Consider the following 17,826-nt stretch of genomic DNA (forward strand, 5'->3'; position numbering starts at 1 on the left):
TTACAATTTTAAATTTTTTCATAGAAATTATATTTTTACACAAAAAAATTACAGAAAAAATATTAAAAATACAGTTATGTTGGTTTTGTAAATAGATCTTCGTAAAACATGGGAATAAACACTGGGAAAAAAACTACACACATTTTATTTTTATTAATCTTCACGGCGACCTCTTTATTCATCTTATATTTTACAAAATGCAGATATTACTAGTTTGATTAGTAGCCTAAAAATATCTAAAGAAAAATATTTTTTTTCAGAACTTTCAGAAAAATAGAAAATAATATAAACACTGGGAAAAAAACTACATATATTATATTTTTATTAATCCTCACGAGGACCCCCCACTTACCGCATGCATGTATGGAGTGCTGATAAGACAAAATAAGAAAATCTATGCAGTAAAATTGTTTTGAAATAATGATGTAAAACACAGATCAACACAAAATGCATGCATGTCCCCGCTCTTTATTCTTTAATTATCTTATCTTTTACAAAATGCAGATATATATTACAAATTTGTCTAGTAGCCTAAAAAACCTTATAAGTTATTCTACATTTCCCTCAGAACTTTTTAGAAAAATAGGATACATATATACAGAGTGTAACAAAAATACAGGTCATAAACTAAATCACCTATTCTTTGACCAAAAATAGTTTGAATGAACCTAACTTACCTTATTACAAATATACACATAAAAAAAGTTACAGCCCTTTGAAGTTACAAAATGAAAATCGATTTTTTCGAATATATTGAAAACTATTAGAGATTTTTTATTGAAAATGGACATGTGGCATTTTTATGGCAGGAATATCTTAAAGAAAAATTATAGTGAAATTTGTGTACCCCATAAAAATTTTATGGGGGTTTTGTTCCCTTAAACCCCCCAAACTCTTGTGTACGTTCCAATTAAATTATTATGGTGATACCATTAGTTAAATTCAATATTTTTAAAACTTTTCGGCTCTTAGTGTTTTTTCGACAAGGCAGTTTTATCGAGTTGCGGCTTTTTTTCTAATGTTTAGGTGTAATAAGTTTAGGTGTTTAGGTCTAAATTAGGTGTAATACTATACTCATTATCATGCTGACTGGAAATTGAGCGTTTATTCTTGACTGGGTTATTAATGGAGGAACTATTTCTTTGTTACTAAAAATGTGTACATTTGAAACAGAGATTTCATCAGAAGAATGTGCAGGTATAGGCAAAAGTTGATCATGAACATTGGATATGTGAATTATTTTGGAGGGCACTGCATTATTTAATAGTTTTGTTTTTAAACTGCTTGTAAATTGTGTTTCCTCAAAATGATCTTCACATAAATAACACCTAGTTTCAGTAAATTCAATACCAATAATTTCAAACCAGTCATGACGTCTTTTTAAATCTTTATCTGGAAATCTAAAAAACTTTTTATTTGTATACTCTGGGTCTGTGACAGGATGAAAATACTTGTTATTACAATAGGAAGCTAAACATCCGTGAACATATTTACTGGGTTTGGATTTAGAATTTGACATTGCAAAATGATAAACTAATATTACCTACATACAATATAACCACTATAAATTGTAACTAAACAGAACCTTTATTGATATTTAACCTACCTACTTACAAAACACTGACTTTTGTTACAATACTAGTTTTTTATTTGTATTTACACTATAAAATGATAAACTAATTTTACAGTCGAGTCCATTGGCAGAAAGTGGTTATGACAATCTGTGTGAATAAGGTGAACTTTGTATGTAAATTAATGCCAAAATAAAATTAGTTGTGAAAAACAAACAATAAACAAACCAGAAATGTTGTAAATTGTACTTAAATCTGAAAACGTCCCCAAGCGTCTTTTTTGCACCTCTATTTTTTCGATGTACTGAATCTAGAAAGTTCATAAAAATAACATGTATGTTTACTTAATAACAGGCAGTAGCTGGTTTGTCTTTAGTGTCATGTGTGGAACACAATGGTGCTAAGTAAAAAGTATGTGTTTTATCTCTCCAGGTATTAATGAGAACCATGGACTCAACTGTACCTACATACAATATAACTACCATACCTTTATTAACGTTTAACACCTTGGTTAGCGATCACTTAAACTAATAACCTGTAATTTTGTACCATTTTATCCTTATTTTGAAACCAATATGAGAAACTAAAAACTCTCGCTTTAGAGCATTTTAAATCATTTAATAACAATGGAAGCCAGCGTCTCACACGGTATTACAGTCAATATTTTGTGTGAAATGCTGGCATCTCACACGGTAGCCAAGGTGTTAACCTACCTACTTACATGTACTTACACTATACTTGTTATTCTATTAGTCTACTTGTCTACAAACATGGGAGGCCTATGTCCAGCAGTGGATCTAGAGGGGCTGATGATGATGATGATTAGTCTATATCACTTCTCTGTAATTCCAAGTTCCTGAAAATAAAACAGAAGGCAATTTTAATACAATGCATATAGAGCGTGAATATCGAGGTTAGGGAGTTAAACTAACTCAAAATGTAAAGTGATTTTCTTATTAAATTTGTAAAAGTATTTCTAAGAATACACAAATAGCATTTTGCAACTAAGAAAAAAATAATATTAATTACTGAAAAATATTGAATTAACATTACTTTTAGTAGAATGCAGTAATTAATCACATCATAGTTTTTGAGAAATTAACTCATAAAAGAAAGCAATTTTGATTTGTTGTAAACACCACATGAATGTAATTTAAAAATTTGGTTGTATGTAAATTTTTTACAATAATTATTAAAATTTATTGACCACCATTTTAAGGGTACATTTTTGGACATAGTTATTAATTTAAAAAGTCCACCGAACCCACTGCAGGAAACAGAGATTTTAGTTATCGAGGTCCATAAAACACAAAATATTTGTCATATACCTACCTACCAACAAAGTTCTTTTTTATCTTATGTCTCTGTGGATTAAAGTAAAAATATTTATTATAAATAAAATAATTATTTACCTACCTAATGACATTAATGTTATCTTCAATGTTGCTGTACTTCGTAATTATCCTTTTCAAAAGTTGATGTCTTTGTCGAGTCTGTCTATACTCCCAATCCTAGAACGAAAAAACAAATCAATTTTCTTTTAATGAAAACTAAAAATCAATAAAGAGATATGGTATGCATAGAGACCTATAATTTAAACTTGAATGGTATGAATTAAGAAGTCAATAAATAAAACTGATGATAACATGCTATACACTCTATGTTTTGCATATGATCAGATTCTTACGGCCTAGGGTTATAACGATATTGAATATTATATGACACACAAAATCTTAGAAGAGTACCTGCACTGGGGTTTGGAAATGAATACCAACAAAACGGAATATATGTGTGTTGGAGGTACACAGCAGGATCTATCATTGGAAAATGAAATAACTATTAATCACTGTCAGGAATATAAATACTTGGGTCTTAAAATTACACAAGATGGAACATTGGACAAGAATAGCCAAGAAAAATGCACGCAAGGAAGGAAAGCTATGGCATTATTAAACACATTCCTATGGGACCAAAAGTATCTCCAAAGAAAATAAACATAACATCTATAACAGCATTGTAACATATAGCAGCGAATTTTGACCACTAAAAGAAAAATCCGAAAATCCGAATTCTGGAGAAGAACTGCTCCTATATCAAGAATACATAAAATCAGAAATACAAGAATATTGGAGATAATGGATACGATATACAATACAATTCATACAATATAAAAACAAAGCAACTAAGATGTTTTAAGCCACTACAACGTACGGAAGACGACAGATTACCTACGAAAAGCTGGATAGAAGAAATTCATAGGGAAATGGGAAACTATACATATAGAGAAAGAGGCTTGAAGGAAGATATGTGTTAGGATACAGAAAAAGGCGATTATATAGTATATAAAAAATTGTATTTTCACCTACCGATATTCAATTTCAGCAATTCCGGCACTATCCAGTAATGAAAATATGTCCAGTTCAGTAATATTCAGTACAAACCGCCAAATTATCTATTTATGCCGGGCCGGGAAATTGCAAATTCTCACAACAAAATGGCGTCCTAAAAACACAAAGTCAATGTCAATTGTCAAAAATGTAAATTTTCTTCACGGTACAATCAAAATACTTTATTGTACCATGGGTAAATTTTAGTTTCAGAAACAGCAGCGCCCCTATGTGCTACTTACCTGCGCAGAAAGATTGTGCCAGTTATTCCCTATCCTTTGACGTCTCTCTTTTTTTTATTTCTCTATGGTATGATCCATTTCGATCGAGCGGCAATCGCGTCGAGGTAAAAAGCGTTTTTTTAATCGCTGTGATTATTTAGTCGCAAATGGATTGACTCGTATTTGAAACAATGTGTTCAATATTCGCGACAAAACAATCGCGCGACTAAAATCGCAAGTGGAGTGCAGCCCTAATTGTCATAATTATTATTATGTTGCTCTCTTTTCGATCCTGTTTGCAGCATACTTGACATGTTTGCCAAATATCTGCTTGCTGTCAAGCATTACTCCTAAGAATCTAACCTTTTTGGCCGACATTATTATTTCTCTCTTGAGGGTGAAGAAGATGTGTTCCCTGTTTCTATGTCCTTTTAGTATCAAGATTTCCGTTTTGTGCGTAGCGAGTGTCACCTCTCGAACGTTTAGCCACGTTTTCACCCTTTCTGTACCTGGCTATGTGACTGGCTCATCGCCATTTCAGTTTTACCATCTCTTTCACGACGTTTCCCGACTTTTGTTTCGGTGCTCTTCACTTAAAAAATACTGTACGTAACTACTTGAAAGTCATATAATTTAAAATAAGCAAGTTGTTATATCCTATTCTACGAACATACGACTGTGTTGGATTATCTCGACAACGAATATTTTATTGTGCAAAATATGAAGAACGAAAGTAAATTGCAAATTACATTGTTGTTTATTGGAATAATTATTAGAGCCATTTACTTTCGTACTTCTTATGTTGTACACTAAAATATTCGTTTTCGCGATAATCCAAAACATTCGTATATTCGTGGAATGAACCATAGGACATGAGGTAGGTCAGGCTGAAGCAAAATTAGATAAAATAATAAGATTGTTTGTAATGTGATAATATAAAGAAATCAATTGCTTTCTTATTTTGATAACCTCTGATAGTCAAAACGTTTCAAAGATATATTTTACTTTTATATAGTAGTTATTTACGATATCCGATAAACATGTCCATTCACCAATTTCATTCTACAAATTCTACTGTTATTTTCTAACGATATATCCGCTAAAGATAATATTATTATTGAAATGAAATTTCTTAACTTAATAATATTTCAAATACATGTACCTATAGGAACAGTATATTTGAAATTTCTGATTGACCGATAAAATTGCTGATATGACTTAAGTAATGGGTAACTATATGAGCTTCTCTTTGAAAGAAATAGTGTTATCACTGGCGTATTGTGGGACCGTTGTATACCTCTCTATAGAAACCTATTTCACAAATTTGAAAGAAATTTTTTCCTTTCAGGAAATGGCTCCTCCACCATACGCAGACCTCGGCAAAAGAGCAAGAGACGTATTCGGCAACGGTTATCACTTTGGCCTAATTAAATTAAATTGCAAAACCAAAACAGCCAGTGGGGTCCAATTTAGTACAGGTGGTAGTTCAGACCATGAATCTGGAAAAGTGTCTGGATCTTTGGAGAGCAAATACACCGTCAAAGATTATGGATTGACTTTCACAGAAAAATGGAATACAAATAATACTTTGGGGACTGAGATCGCCATTTCAGACCAAGGTATTAAGGGACTCAAGGTCTCTGGTAATGTTAACTTCTCCCCACAAGAAGGGTAAGTTTTGATTTATACCTTAATTAAGTTTTGTGAATACCAACTTCAATTTTTGTTATTTATTCAATTTCAGTTTAGAAATCAACAAGTGACTTTTATAAATTTTAATTTGTAACGGGTATTTCTTTTCGGACAACAGACTCAGTAAAATACAGGTTCAATTAAAATGAATAAATATATGCTTGTTCTTTCGATACAAAGTAAAATCAAAAATAATAAAGTAAAACAATATTCTGCTCTTCTGTAAAAGAAAAACAAAATGTTAGTCTAATACAAGAAGCTATCACGCTATTTCTCAATACGGGATAACTACACACAGTCTCGCAATCACGGAACCAAACATCAAAAACCACGCACAGATCCATGCGACGACCTCTACCCCCGGACTGACGGTCGCTCGTCGCTCAGTGCGCTACCAAGGTTAATAGATTAGGGCGTAGGTTGTCTCATAACTGTAGACCAATCAAAGGCTGGCTTTTTAAAGGCGGGAATACGTCATCCGTACGACAATTTTAAAATTGTCATAAGAGTCAATGCTAATAAAAGGTTCAAAAACCTAGGTTTTGCAATATATTTTGAGATTTTCTTGGGTATAGGTATATTAAGTGGTTCTTATATTGGTAAATTATATCAATTTTTCCCTTAAAAATCAATAGTGTACTAACAAAAAACTAGAATTCATTTAACACTTATTATGTGTGTTTTAAATGGAGAAAACAATTTAATTAGCACAAAAATCCAAAAAAATAGAAGAAAAAGTTTAAAATCAAAAATACTAATATATGCTAATATGTAGGTACTTACTTATTATGTTTTTCGTGGAATGTGCAGCACTTTTATCATTTTTGGTGGTATGCAACAACAAAAGAACGAATAATATAAATAATTTATTATTAGGTTAAAATATAAAAAAGACGTAACATAATATTAACATATTCAGGCACGAGGAAATGTTTGCTACCTATTTTCTTATGTTTAGAGGCCCATTTATCTTGTAACATTTTATTATCCATTATTGTTTGATAATGTTAAGGTATTTGGGAAATGTCCAAAAACATTATTTTGTTTCCATCTGGTTCAGGAATTTTGGAGTTGCTTTTACATATAGCTATGCTACAAATGTTACCACCACTCATCTAAAAAATGTTTTATTATGATAACATACAAAACTACATATTATTATGTGTAATATTATAATTGTTAAACTAACCTTACACGGTTACGAAAACACACTTCACAAGTCATTACTGCCTTTGTATAGGACCCAAATAAGTAATTATAGTAATATAGTCCTTATATGCTTAAAAACTCAACAAATATTAAACAAATAAACGATATTATAAGAAAATTCCACGGAAATATAACCACACACAACTGTCAAACTTGACTTTGTCGTACGAGTGACGTAGGCATTCCCCTCCCTCTCGCTTCCGCCCACATAGTTATGAGATAACCTAACCCCTATCTATGAACCTTGGTGCGCTACCACCAATGAAGCGATCTTTCAATTCAGAACCGCTCCGTGGCAGGCTCTGACTCAATACGTCGCAACACTGCGGTTGTTTCCAACTCAATTCGTTGGGAACTGGGTGGCCAGTGGCCAAGGTCCCTATACCATAGGTTGTATGGTAACTTTGACATTGACAAATGAAATATTGTCATCGTGACGTCACCCAGACGATCAATTTTACGAATTGTTTGTAAACATAATAGGATACGTGGTTTGGAGGCTATATTTTGTTATTAAATATCGTTAGTGTTTTAATTTGTGTTTATATCTTGAGATATAATGTATCTATAGATAGCATTAAGTGTTTTTAGTATAATAACTTAAACCCAAAACTCTTTTACAAGTGTTAAGATACATTTTAATGTGGTTGTATTAAGTACCTACTTACTTACTGGATTTTCTTTCTGCTGTATTGTATAGTAAAGGACATTCTTGTATAGAGACATTACAGTTCTGTAATGTCTCTTGATGTTCTTCACATCAAGTTTACATCATCTGTGTAGGTTACATTCTGCTTAGACTTATTGAACAATATATCTATAAGTCTATAGATAATAGATCTGTTATATGTAATTGTTTCATATAAAATTATAACCAATATTGCAGCCATCTCAAGATCGTTTGAATAAACAATTATAAATGAATATATAAAATGGGGAAAATTCCCTTTATTGCACTGAAATTGTATTTTTTTTATAATTTACTGTTAATGTAAAACTTCACAGGTATCTATTGAATGGAATCATAATGTTTTAATAGTTTTAGATATTATAATCCAGTACCTAACGTAATCAGATGCTCTTATATTAAACTTAAGGGAAAAACTACTAATTTTGATACATAAATCTTTAGTTGAATCTCTTTTTCACCATGGTTTACATGTTAGGAGGAATTTATAATAATGTGCTACATACATGCATTATCTCCAATTCAAAATTATTATATACCTACTCAAAATCATTTAAAAAGGTAAATTGTATTCAACCCATTATTAATATACCTAGAATATTTGAATGATTTAGTCCCATATATACACAAGAAAGAATCTCCTTCTGCTTTAATTAAGTATTAGTAATGCTATTCTACTGCGTATATTTAATTGCAATTATATTCTATGATTTTTGTAACTCTACAGGTATCTACCACATTTTTTAAAGAATATATGAAATAAATAGTCATTAAAAATCCAAACGTATTTTTTTTAAATATACACATTTTCAATACATTCCTACTTTCCGAGTTTATTTCAATGAGTGAAGTGAATGAATTTGAATGCAGCATTCTGGGTGACGTCACTCCCGCCATTAGATTCTCGACGCTGATTGGTGGAAAGTTACCATGCAACCTGTCTATTTATGAACCTTGGCCAGTGGCCACCGACTGGTGGTCCGTGTGAGTTCCTTTCAGCTCAGTACGCTGGATGCTGGATGGAACTGATTTTCTGTTTGCTGTTGCTCCTCTCTCTATTAAATACACTTTCGGCGGCCCATTTCCTAGCGTCCATCGGTAGTGATGGAATCTAGTGGGACTGCGTGGATTGCGATGCGCGTTCGATACCCTGCCGACAAGCTAGAGGCCAATCATTACAGACGAAACATTGTCATGTTAGAATATGCGGTCCTGGTCCTGACTAGGTACTAACGGAATAAGATGAGTTTCTAGTACGTGCACGGTGCACGTAACGTTCTCCTTGAGTTTGTCAATAGACCTATATAGAGTTTGCCGTGCTTTTATTTCTATGAGTAGTCCCAAGCTTCATTTAGATTGTATCACAATTATGTTATTTGCCAGTCTTTTAATTCAGTTTCTTGTACGTTTATTCTTAACGTTTTATTTATGTCCTTGCTGCTAATATTGGCCTTTGTCTTCTGTGTATTTAGTTCCATTTCGAATCCTTGACAAATTCTGCAATTGTATCAATAGAATAGTTTCTTGTTCTGTACTGTATTCAGTACAGATTGAAAACCTCATTGAATACCCTTAACGTCCGATTTCATAATAAAGTTAAAGAGTACTTTAAATTTAAAGTTGACTTTAACAATGCAATTTTTATAGTTAAAGTTAACTTTAAATTTAAAGTCTACTTTAACTTTATTATGAAATCGGGCGTAAATCGTATAAAGTCCAATGAGAGTGAACAAAGTCTGTGTTGGATCATAAAAATCCAACATTATATTGCTTTATAGTTTATACGTTTTATAACATGTTTGATACTTATTATTTGTAGCTTGGTACCATTTTTTTAGTTCCTTGAATAGGTTCTAGACATATAACTTAAGCCAGACTGAATTACTTTTCGTTCATAATGATTATTTTATGCATTTATTGTACCTGGATTATAAAAAACCAGTTTTTGTAATGAAAGTTGAGGTTGGTTTCATATCACTTGACTACTATTATTCATCATCATCAACCCGTACGCGTCCACTGCTGGACATAGGTCTCCCTCAGCTCTTTCCATTCATCTCTATTTTGTGCGGCTTGCATCCAGTTACCGACAACATGTTTCAAATCATCGGCCCATCTGGTTAGTGGGCGTCCTCTGCTCCGTAGTGCTTCTTCTCGCGGCCTCCACTCGACAATACGTTTTGTCCATCGGTTGTCTGGCAATCTGGCGACGTGTCCTGCCCAATTCCACTTAAGCGACGCGATTTTTTCGACAGCGTCTGTTGTTTTTGTTCTACGGCGTATTTCTTCGTTTGGGATTCGGTCTCTCAGGGAGACACCCAACATCTGGCGCTCCATAGCCCTCTGAGTTACGCGAATCTTGTTCACTACCTTTTTTGTTAGTGTTAATGTTTCGGCTCCATAAGTGAGTACAGGCAACACACATTGGTCAAAGATTTTCCTTTTGAGGCATATGGGCAAGCCCGATTTAAATACATAGTTAAGTTTACCAAACGCTGCCCAGGCTAATCCTATGCGACGTGGGAGTTCGCACGACTACTATTATTATACCAATATAAAACTAAGCGACCATGATGTTACACATTCGTGATTTTTAAGTTTTATTTTATAATCGTATTAAAGTAGTACATATTTGTTAGCCAATAATTAGCTGATAATGAAAATAGCGGCACATACTTAATGCCAATCCAAATGTGTGGAAGTAAACTTCATGACACGTAGTATAAACGGTCGGTACTCACCTGAGGGACCGTAGACGTTTGGATGCAAAATAAACGTCTCTTTGTAAAGACAGTGAAGTCAACTTTACTAGGTAACAAGACATTTACCCAACATACACACTACACATTACTCCGTTGAATACTAATTTATAATCTAAAAAATCATTATGAAATTGACAGGCCAGTTGGTTGTGAAAACCATTGCCAATGCAAAACACACACACACACACATAATAGTATAAACTTCAAAAATCGTAAAATTATAAGAAAATCCGCAATGATCTTCGAAGAATTGCGCAATAAAATCTCAAGAGTTCAACATAACATTACTACAGCGTGATCATCATCATCATTCATGCTGTCTACAGTTTAACATGACACCCCTCAAAGAGTTTCAACTTTCATCTGTTCTGATTTTGTACGTTAAAGTAAATCCAGTCCTACAAGAAAAACCAGGCACATGTGTAGATTTTAACGGTAAAATCGGAGTAAGCCAGGGTTTAACAAGTAAAAGGGAAATTTTCATGTTGTAGTGCTCAATTGTTTTATTGTTGGAAACGATAGAATGGTTAGAACACACATAAGAATATGGCTTAAAACAGAAAGTTACAAAAAATTAAAAAACAAACTAAGTATAAGGCAGACTAATGAATAAAAATAAATTTCTTTCTTGAAATAACTTTCAAAAGTCATAAAACTGTGAATATATAACTATGAAGAAAACAAGAGTATGCAATTATTCAGTGGGAACAAGACACACCAGAAAATTTACAAGATTTAAACAATAGAATTAGATTGGAAATTCCTATAATTCTAGAAGTGATCTACTAATAATGTTTTATAACTAGAAGATTGTTATAGTTTCAATTAGGCCGGATTTGTTAGGACGGGGACAGGGACGACACGGCTGTCTTACGGGGTACGTTGAAGAATCGTCTGATATGAAAAGCATTGATTAGCTTATCATACAACGGAACGGGGCGATACCGGGGACGTCGGGACGTGCGCTTTCTATTGTTCTACGGCACGTGTCGTCCACGCCCCTTTGTAAGATAAACTAGCCCTTACCGCCAAGAGAAAAGTGAGTGGAAATTTAAATATTTAATTTAAGCGAAAAGCTTATCACTGAATAGAAAATTAAATACCTTACAAACGACCCCCCATTCATTATCATTTAAAGAAATCGATTAAAAATCATAGTTTTAAAAATAAAAATAAAATAAAACGACTGTTTCGGGATTTGTCTAGAAAGACGCTTATTCTCGAAAAAATAAATTTATTTCATAAGTTATAAATCAATCAATATATTTAAAAATGAAGAGAGAGTAATCATCAAGTCGCTATGTTTTGGATATGTATTATAAATCACATATGTACATAGCAAATGAGTTTCCCTGATAACTTTGTTGTGTACGATAATTATAATGCAGTATGTAGATTAGATAATATTTTAACAACAATTACAGCTTAGCAATTAATAATTTTTTTCAAGTATCATGTAAAGGAATTAGTACATTCTTTAACGGTTTTTGCTGTAAATTTTAAAGAACCGCTTGGATTGACATGAAATTTGGCATAGGCATAGCTAACATGTCAAAGAAAAAAAGTGATATGGTGCCGATGTCTGCTTTTGCCCTGGGGGTGAGTTTCGCCCCATCTCGGGGATGAAAAAATATATGTCCAAGATAAGCCCCGAAATGGATAAACTGACTAATTTTAAGCAACTTTTGTTCTATAGAGTTTTATATTTTTATTTGCAAGTGAATATGTTCATTTTTCAACAAAATAACCACGTTTTTAGACGGTTTTTCGCAAATAACTCAAAACGTAAGCATTTTATCGAAAAAAATATTCTTTGCAAAACTATAGCCTATAAAAAAGTGAAAAAATGGTGTATAGTCTATTAGGTCTGTATACCTAGCAAAAGCTAATGAAAAATAGGTTCATATTCGAAAAATTTCAAATAGAATAATTCAATGTGAAATATCCAAATAATGAAGCATTTAATGTTGTTCTGAAGCTATTGTTTGGAATCTCTAGCGAGAATTTTACTGACATCGTTGCATTTGGTTGTCTTTTTAAAGACAGATCACATGCTATGATTTTTTGTGGCGGATATTCTTGAGTTGGGGTTGATTTCATGTAATCGAATGAACTATCTTTTAGTAAAGTCGTCCCAGGAGCGCAACTCATCAATATTGGCAATATCATTTTAAAGTCTTCTACTTTAAAATGTATAATGCCTGAATTGCCGATATAAATGAGTCAGATTAAATAAATTATTAGAAGAATTTTTTACTAAGCAACAACATTTTTGTTTATTTAGTATTATTTTGTATTTTGACGACACCCGACTTACGCGTCGAAACGTTAATAAATTCATTTTTTTGGTAAAATTGTGGCTTATTTCCCATTTAAAATAGTTCATAATGAAGCATTATTATAGAAAACACATTACAACTTTCTTAAAGTGTTTTAAAAAAAGCTTTATTTCTGTTTTTATAAAAATAAATTCTAGCATCAACTGTAAGCAAATTACGCTAAAAATAAAGTTGGCCCCTTTTGTTTTGGCAAAAAAAATCAGGAAGATCATCCCCCAATTAGCAATTTAAATGAAATTAATCGTTACCGCTTCACAAGTTACTTTACATATGTTGTGTTTATATGATCTGTAAGTTTCATGGATTCAAAGGTGCTTATTTTTGAAAAAAATTGGTTTTAAAGATAATTTTTAAAAATTTTTATTTTGAAAAAAAATGTTTTTTTTTTTCAAAATAACTTAAAAATTGTTAGAGATACCAAAAATCTTAAACAATAAAAAAAGTCGACTTTACTTTTCTGAATATTTTGTATTTTCTTGTTTTTCTGTAAAACAAAAATTGGTTAAGATTCGGTGTTTCTAAATTTGCATACACTCGTGATAAGTGACTCGTTCAAGCTCTTTTAACTACAGCTCTTTCAAAAATAAGGACTTTGAACCGATGAAACTTACAGATCATATGATCAATACATACGCGAGTAAAAAACTTGTGAAGTGGTAACAATTAAGTTAATTTCAAATGCTAATTAGGGGGTGATTTTCCCGATTTATTATCAAAAAAAGGGACCAACTTTATTTTGAACGTAACTTGTTTACTTTGATGCTAAAAATTTTTTTAAAAAGCAAAAATAAGCATTTTTTTAAACACTTTAAAAAAGTTAAAATGAGTTTTTCCCAAAAAAGTACTTCGTTTTTTGGTTATGGCACGTTAAAATATTTGATTTGGAATTTGACGAATATGAACCTGTTTACATTAGCTATAACTCTGCTTCTACTAGGTGTAATGACCTAAAATATACACAATGTTTTTCACTTTTTTACGTGATATATTTTTGATAAGAATTTTTTTTTCGACCAAATACTTACTTTTTGAGTTATTTGCGAAAAACCGTCTGAAAACGTGGTTATTTTGTAGAAAAATTAACATATTCACTCGCAAATAACTCGAAAAGCATTAACTTGGTGAAAAAACTTTATAGAACAAAAGTTGCTTAGAATTAGCCATTTTATCCATTTCCGGACTTATTTCGAACATATATTTTTTACCCCCAAAAGGAGGTGAAACTTAACCCTAGGGCAAAAGCACACATCGGCACAATATCACTTTTTTCTTTGACTTGTTAGCTATGTGTACGCCAAATTTCATGACAATCCAAGCGGTTCTTTAAAATTTAGAGGTTTTGCAATATTTTACCTTTATAGAACCTACTAAATGCACTATAAAATGTAAATAACTCGTTAAATAAGAAACAATTTATTTCATATTTGTGGGTTATTCAGAGGATATTTGAAAATTTTGATGCCACAAAAAACAGCTTTAAAGCACTGAATTCTTAGATTTATATCATCAATCGGCATTTGTAGTATAATTGTAAAACTTAGTTTTTATAAATGTTCCATGATACATCAATTCAATAGAGTTCATTAAGGGACCTTCAGTCAAATACATAGTTGACTTCCTGACCCCAATCGAAAGATTCTCAGGTTTATAGTGGGGCTGCTGATTGGACACCGTAGGCTCAATGAGCACTTGAGTCGTATGGGCTTGACGGAAGAGGAAACTCGTCGGTTCTGTCTAGAAGAGCAAACTTCTCTACACGTCAATTGTGAAAGCTTCACAAGGTTGCGGTATCTAGAACGCGGAGAAGAAAAACCAGAAGTATCAATCTATTCGCGGTGTGCAAGTACTTGGAAGGGGAAACGAGAAACGACCCTGCGCGAGTCGCGGAGAAATATTGCAACTATCTTAAATAATTCATATTGTCAATTTAAATTGTCAAATTGACGTATATTTCATACCTTCTGTCAATGAAGCAGAAAAATTATATATTGCTCCACAATATTGATATGATATGCAATTATTATATAAAGGTAAATTTAATTAATTTTATTTTGCTTGCAGTACTGCATTTTAATAACTAATTTTATTTACTACATACAATTGTTGACGATTTCATAACATAACCTGAATCTTATTTTTTCTTCTTATTATTTTTTTGGACTATGGCCTTGACAATTATCCAGTAACCAGGACTAATATAATTGGCCAATATAATTAAAAGTGCGAATTTTAGTATAGAGCGTAGAAATAGGGGTCGCTTTGCCGAACTTGCACGGTCCCAATATGAAAGGACCCCTCTCAAGGCTGTAGACGCTCTTTAAGAGGGTAAGGCTGGATGAGGAGATTTAAGTGATAAATGAAAGCACAAGTGGAAGATTTTTTAGTACATTGGAATTTATTTTGGTTAATCCGACACTACCTTTAACTCGTCTCTGCTTTGAGTTCAGGATGTACATCGACGACTTTAAACTGTTATTTGCCCAGGAAATGGTAATTTCTTATGAGTGAAGAACATCTACAAAGAGAACAAAAATATCAATGCGAGTGCTCGGATGTACACTAATAAAACGGTTTATGTATTAAATCTACTCTAGAGGGACATGAACATTTACTGGAGAAAAATACAAGTCACAAACTCATTAAAGATCGCATTACATTTTTACTAAATAGGCATTAATATTACTCCATTGAAATGTTACATTTAGGGTTGCATTTCTTAGAGGAGTCAATTTTATTTTTTTAATGTGTAGGGTGGTTCAGTAGAAGCTTAAGTTTCAAGTTTTTTACACATATAATTTAATTACACATAAAATGTAGCAAATTAAATTTTCTACAATTTTATATGTATTTCTTTTTATCGTTAAATGACCAACAAAAAAGTTATAAACAAAAATAAGAGAAAATTTTGTAAGAAGTTTCCTTTTGGAGGTTATAACTTTTTTCCGTTCATTTCACAATAAAATAACATCATAGCGATTTTGTAGAGGATTTTTCAACGAACAATTTCCACTATAAAGTTGTTTAATTTTATTTATTTATCTAGGTTTTTAGGTTTTACAGCGCTCCAAACTTGACCAGATTCTCGAATTCTAATAGAAATACAATAAAAACAAAACTTTAGGCTTACTTTTGTATCTATATATTTACTTATTATGATTTTAACATTCCTATGCCATTATTAAGCCATTTTTGACCCTTTTCCTTGTCACCTATGAGGGAGAGTCTATAGGCGCCTTTTTTGTGTGGTATCCCCAGTAGGCCTAATCCACGGACAATTTCTAGACAAAATAATATTATTTATTATTATAATAATATGTTGAAAAAGATATATCATAGTTATTATTTTGTCATTTTTTTCGATGATTCATGCTGCGAGTCAAGATCTGAATCAGTATCCGAGGTGAATTTTTGTGATATAATGAGACTCAGAGTTGGCGACATTGTCGGTAATTCATCTTCCAATTTATTTTCTTCAATAATTAATGTTCATGTGTCCACGATGTTGCTGCAACTTTCATCACCACAATGGAGGCACACTGCTGAACATTTTAGGTCTGCTTTTCGGCAACCACATGCACTTCTAGTTTCCATTGCATCTGCAAAAGATGAATTTAATAAGCTCAGGGGTACTGGAGGCTTGGAAGTCTGGATTGGTATCCAAAAATTTCCATGCTTTTTCCAGCCCCAATCTTCTGGATCACAATGTTTACCGAGCCATGACTGCATCTGGTGATACACTCGGAATCTATGGAAACGGGCTGCATCTTGTGTTGGAGGAAGTGAGAAGAGATTAAATGCATTTTTTGTCACTGTTTTAGCGAATCGTTTGTATCTCAGGGTTTCCCGAGAATCATCTTTATTTCCGCCATATAAAGAGACGAAAAACGTTCGCCGATAACAGTGAGTAAAGATGGCTCGACTTTCCCACTGACAAATAATTTTCCCCGGAGGTTTCTTACAAATAAAATAACCACCACTCATGATGCGCTCTTACAAAAACACAAAGTGCTTATCTAATCACAAAAATATAAATATTACTTACAAGACCCTCAATAGTATTATCTATAAAACTCAAAATACTTTTCACAATTTTTAATACGACTGCACGTGGCCAAATAGGTAGCACAACTGTAAGAATAAGTTAAGTAGAGGGGAACCGACTGTTGCGCCACCTAGGATAAATTATAATAATAAAAGCAATAGCAGGCAGATATTCAGTCCGGTACGGAAGAAGAATGACGTAACTGCAAATTTTGTCAATTCCTGTTTATTGCGTAATTAACTTCTAAAATACTATGTACAGATAATACAAAAACGACCGAACTGTAAAAATGTGCTGAGCTACTATTGGGACCGTGCAAGTTCGGAAAAGCGACACCTATTTCTATGCTCTGCACTTTTATTCGCCCTTTTGATTATATTGGCCAATCATATGGTCCTGGTTACTGGATAATTGTCAAGGCCATAGTCCAAAAAAATAATAAGAAAAAATAACATTTAGGTTATGTTATTTAAACGTAAACAATTGTATGTAGTAAATAAAACTAGTTATTAAAATGCAGTACTGCAAGCAAAATACAATTAATTAAATTTACCTTTATATAATAATTGCATATCATATCAGTACAGTGCAGCAATATATAATTTTTCTTCTTAAATGACAATAAGTATGAAATGTACGTCAATTTGACAATTTCAATTGACAATATGAATTATTTAAGAAAGTTGCAATATTTCTCCGCTATTCGCGCACGATCGTTTCGCGTATCCCTTCCAAGTACTTGCACACCGCGAATACGGTAGTTGCGTCGTTAATGAAATACGCGCTATGTTAGACCTTGTTTCTGATGCATAATGACGCAACTGTAGATAGGGTTGAAAATGGGGCGATTAAATTAAGATAATGAAATTCGAACCAATATCGATGAAAATAAAAGCCATCGTTGTCAAAAAACAA

At 32.3% G+C, this 17,826-nt stretch overlaps 1 protein-coding gene and 1 long non-coding RNA gene across 3 annotated transcripts in view; one reads left to right on the top strand and one right to left on the bottom strand.

Moving 5' to 3' along the window:
• Window positions 1–17,826, top strand: part of LOC114338616 (voltage-dependent anion-selective channel) — a 61,352-nt gene that overhangs the window by 16,647 nt on the left and 26,879 nt on the right. For both annotated transcript variants that reach the window (XM_028289216.1, XM_028289215.1), the window contains one exon: window positions 5,528–5,850. In XM_028289216.1, the coding sequence (XP_028145017.1) occupies window positions 5,531–5,850 (320 nt within the window). In that variant the 5' untranslated portion in view covers window positions 5,528–5,530. Of the gene's footprint in view, window positions 1–5,527; window positions 5,851–17,826 lie in introns of those variants that run through there.
• On the bottom strand, window positions 143–4,271 carry LOC126888293 (uncharacterized). The gene is made up of 3 exons (XR_007699489.1): window positions 3,938–4,271; window positions 2,988–3,082; window positions 143–2,427 (listed from the first exon to the last, which is right to left on the bottom strand). It is a non-coding gene; the product is annotated as an uncharacterized LOC126888293 (long non-coding RNA).

The sequence above is a fragment of the Diabrotica virgifera genome, chromosome 7 (genome assembly GCF_917563875.1).
Source record: "Diabrotica virgifera virgifera chromosome 7, PGI_DIABVI_V3a".
Classification (NCBI taxonomy): Eukaryota; Metazoa; Arthropoda; class Insecta; order Coleoptera; family Chrysomelidae; genus Diabrotica; species Diabrotica virgifera.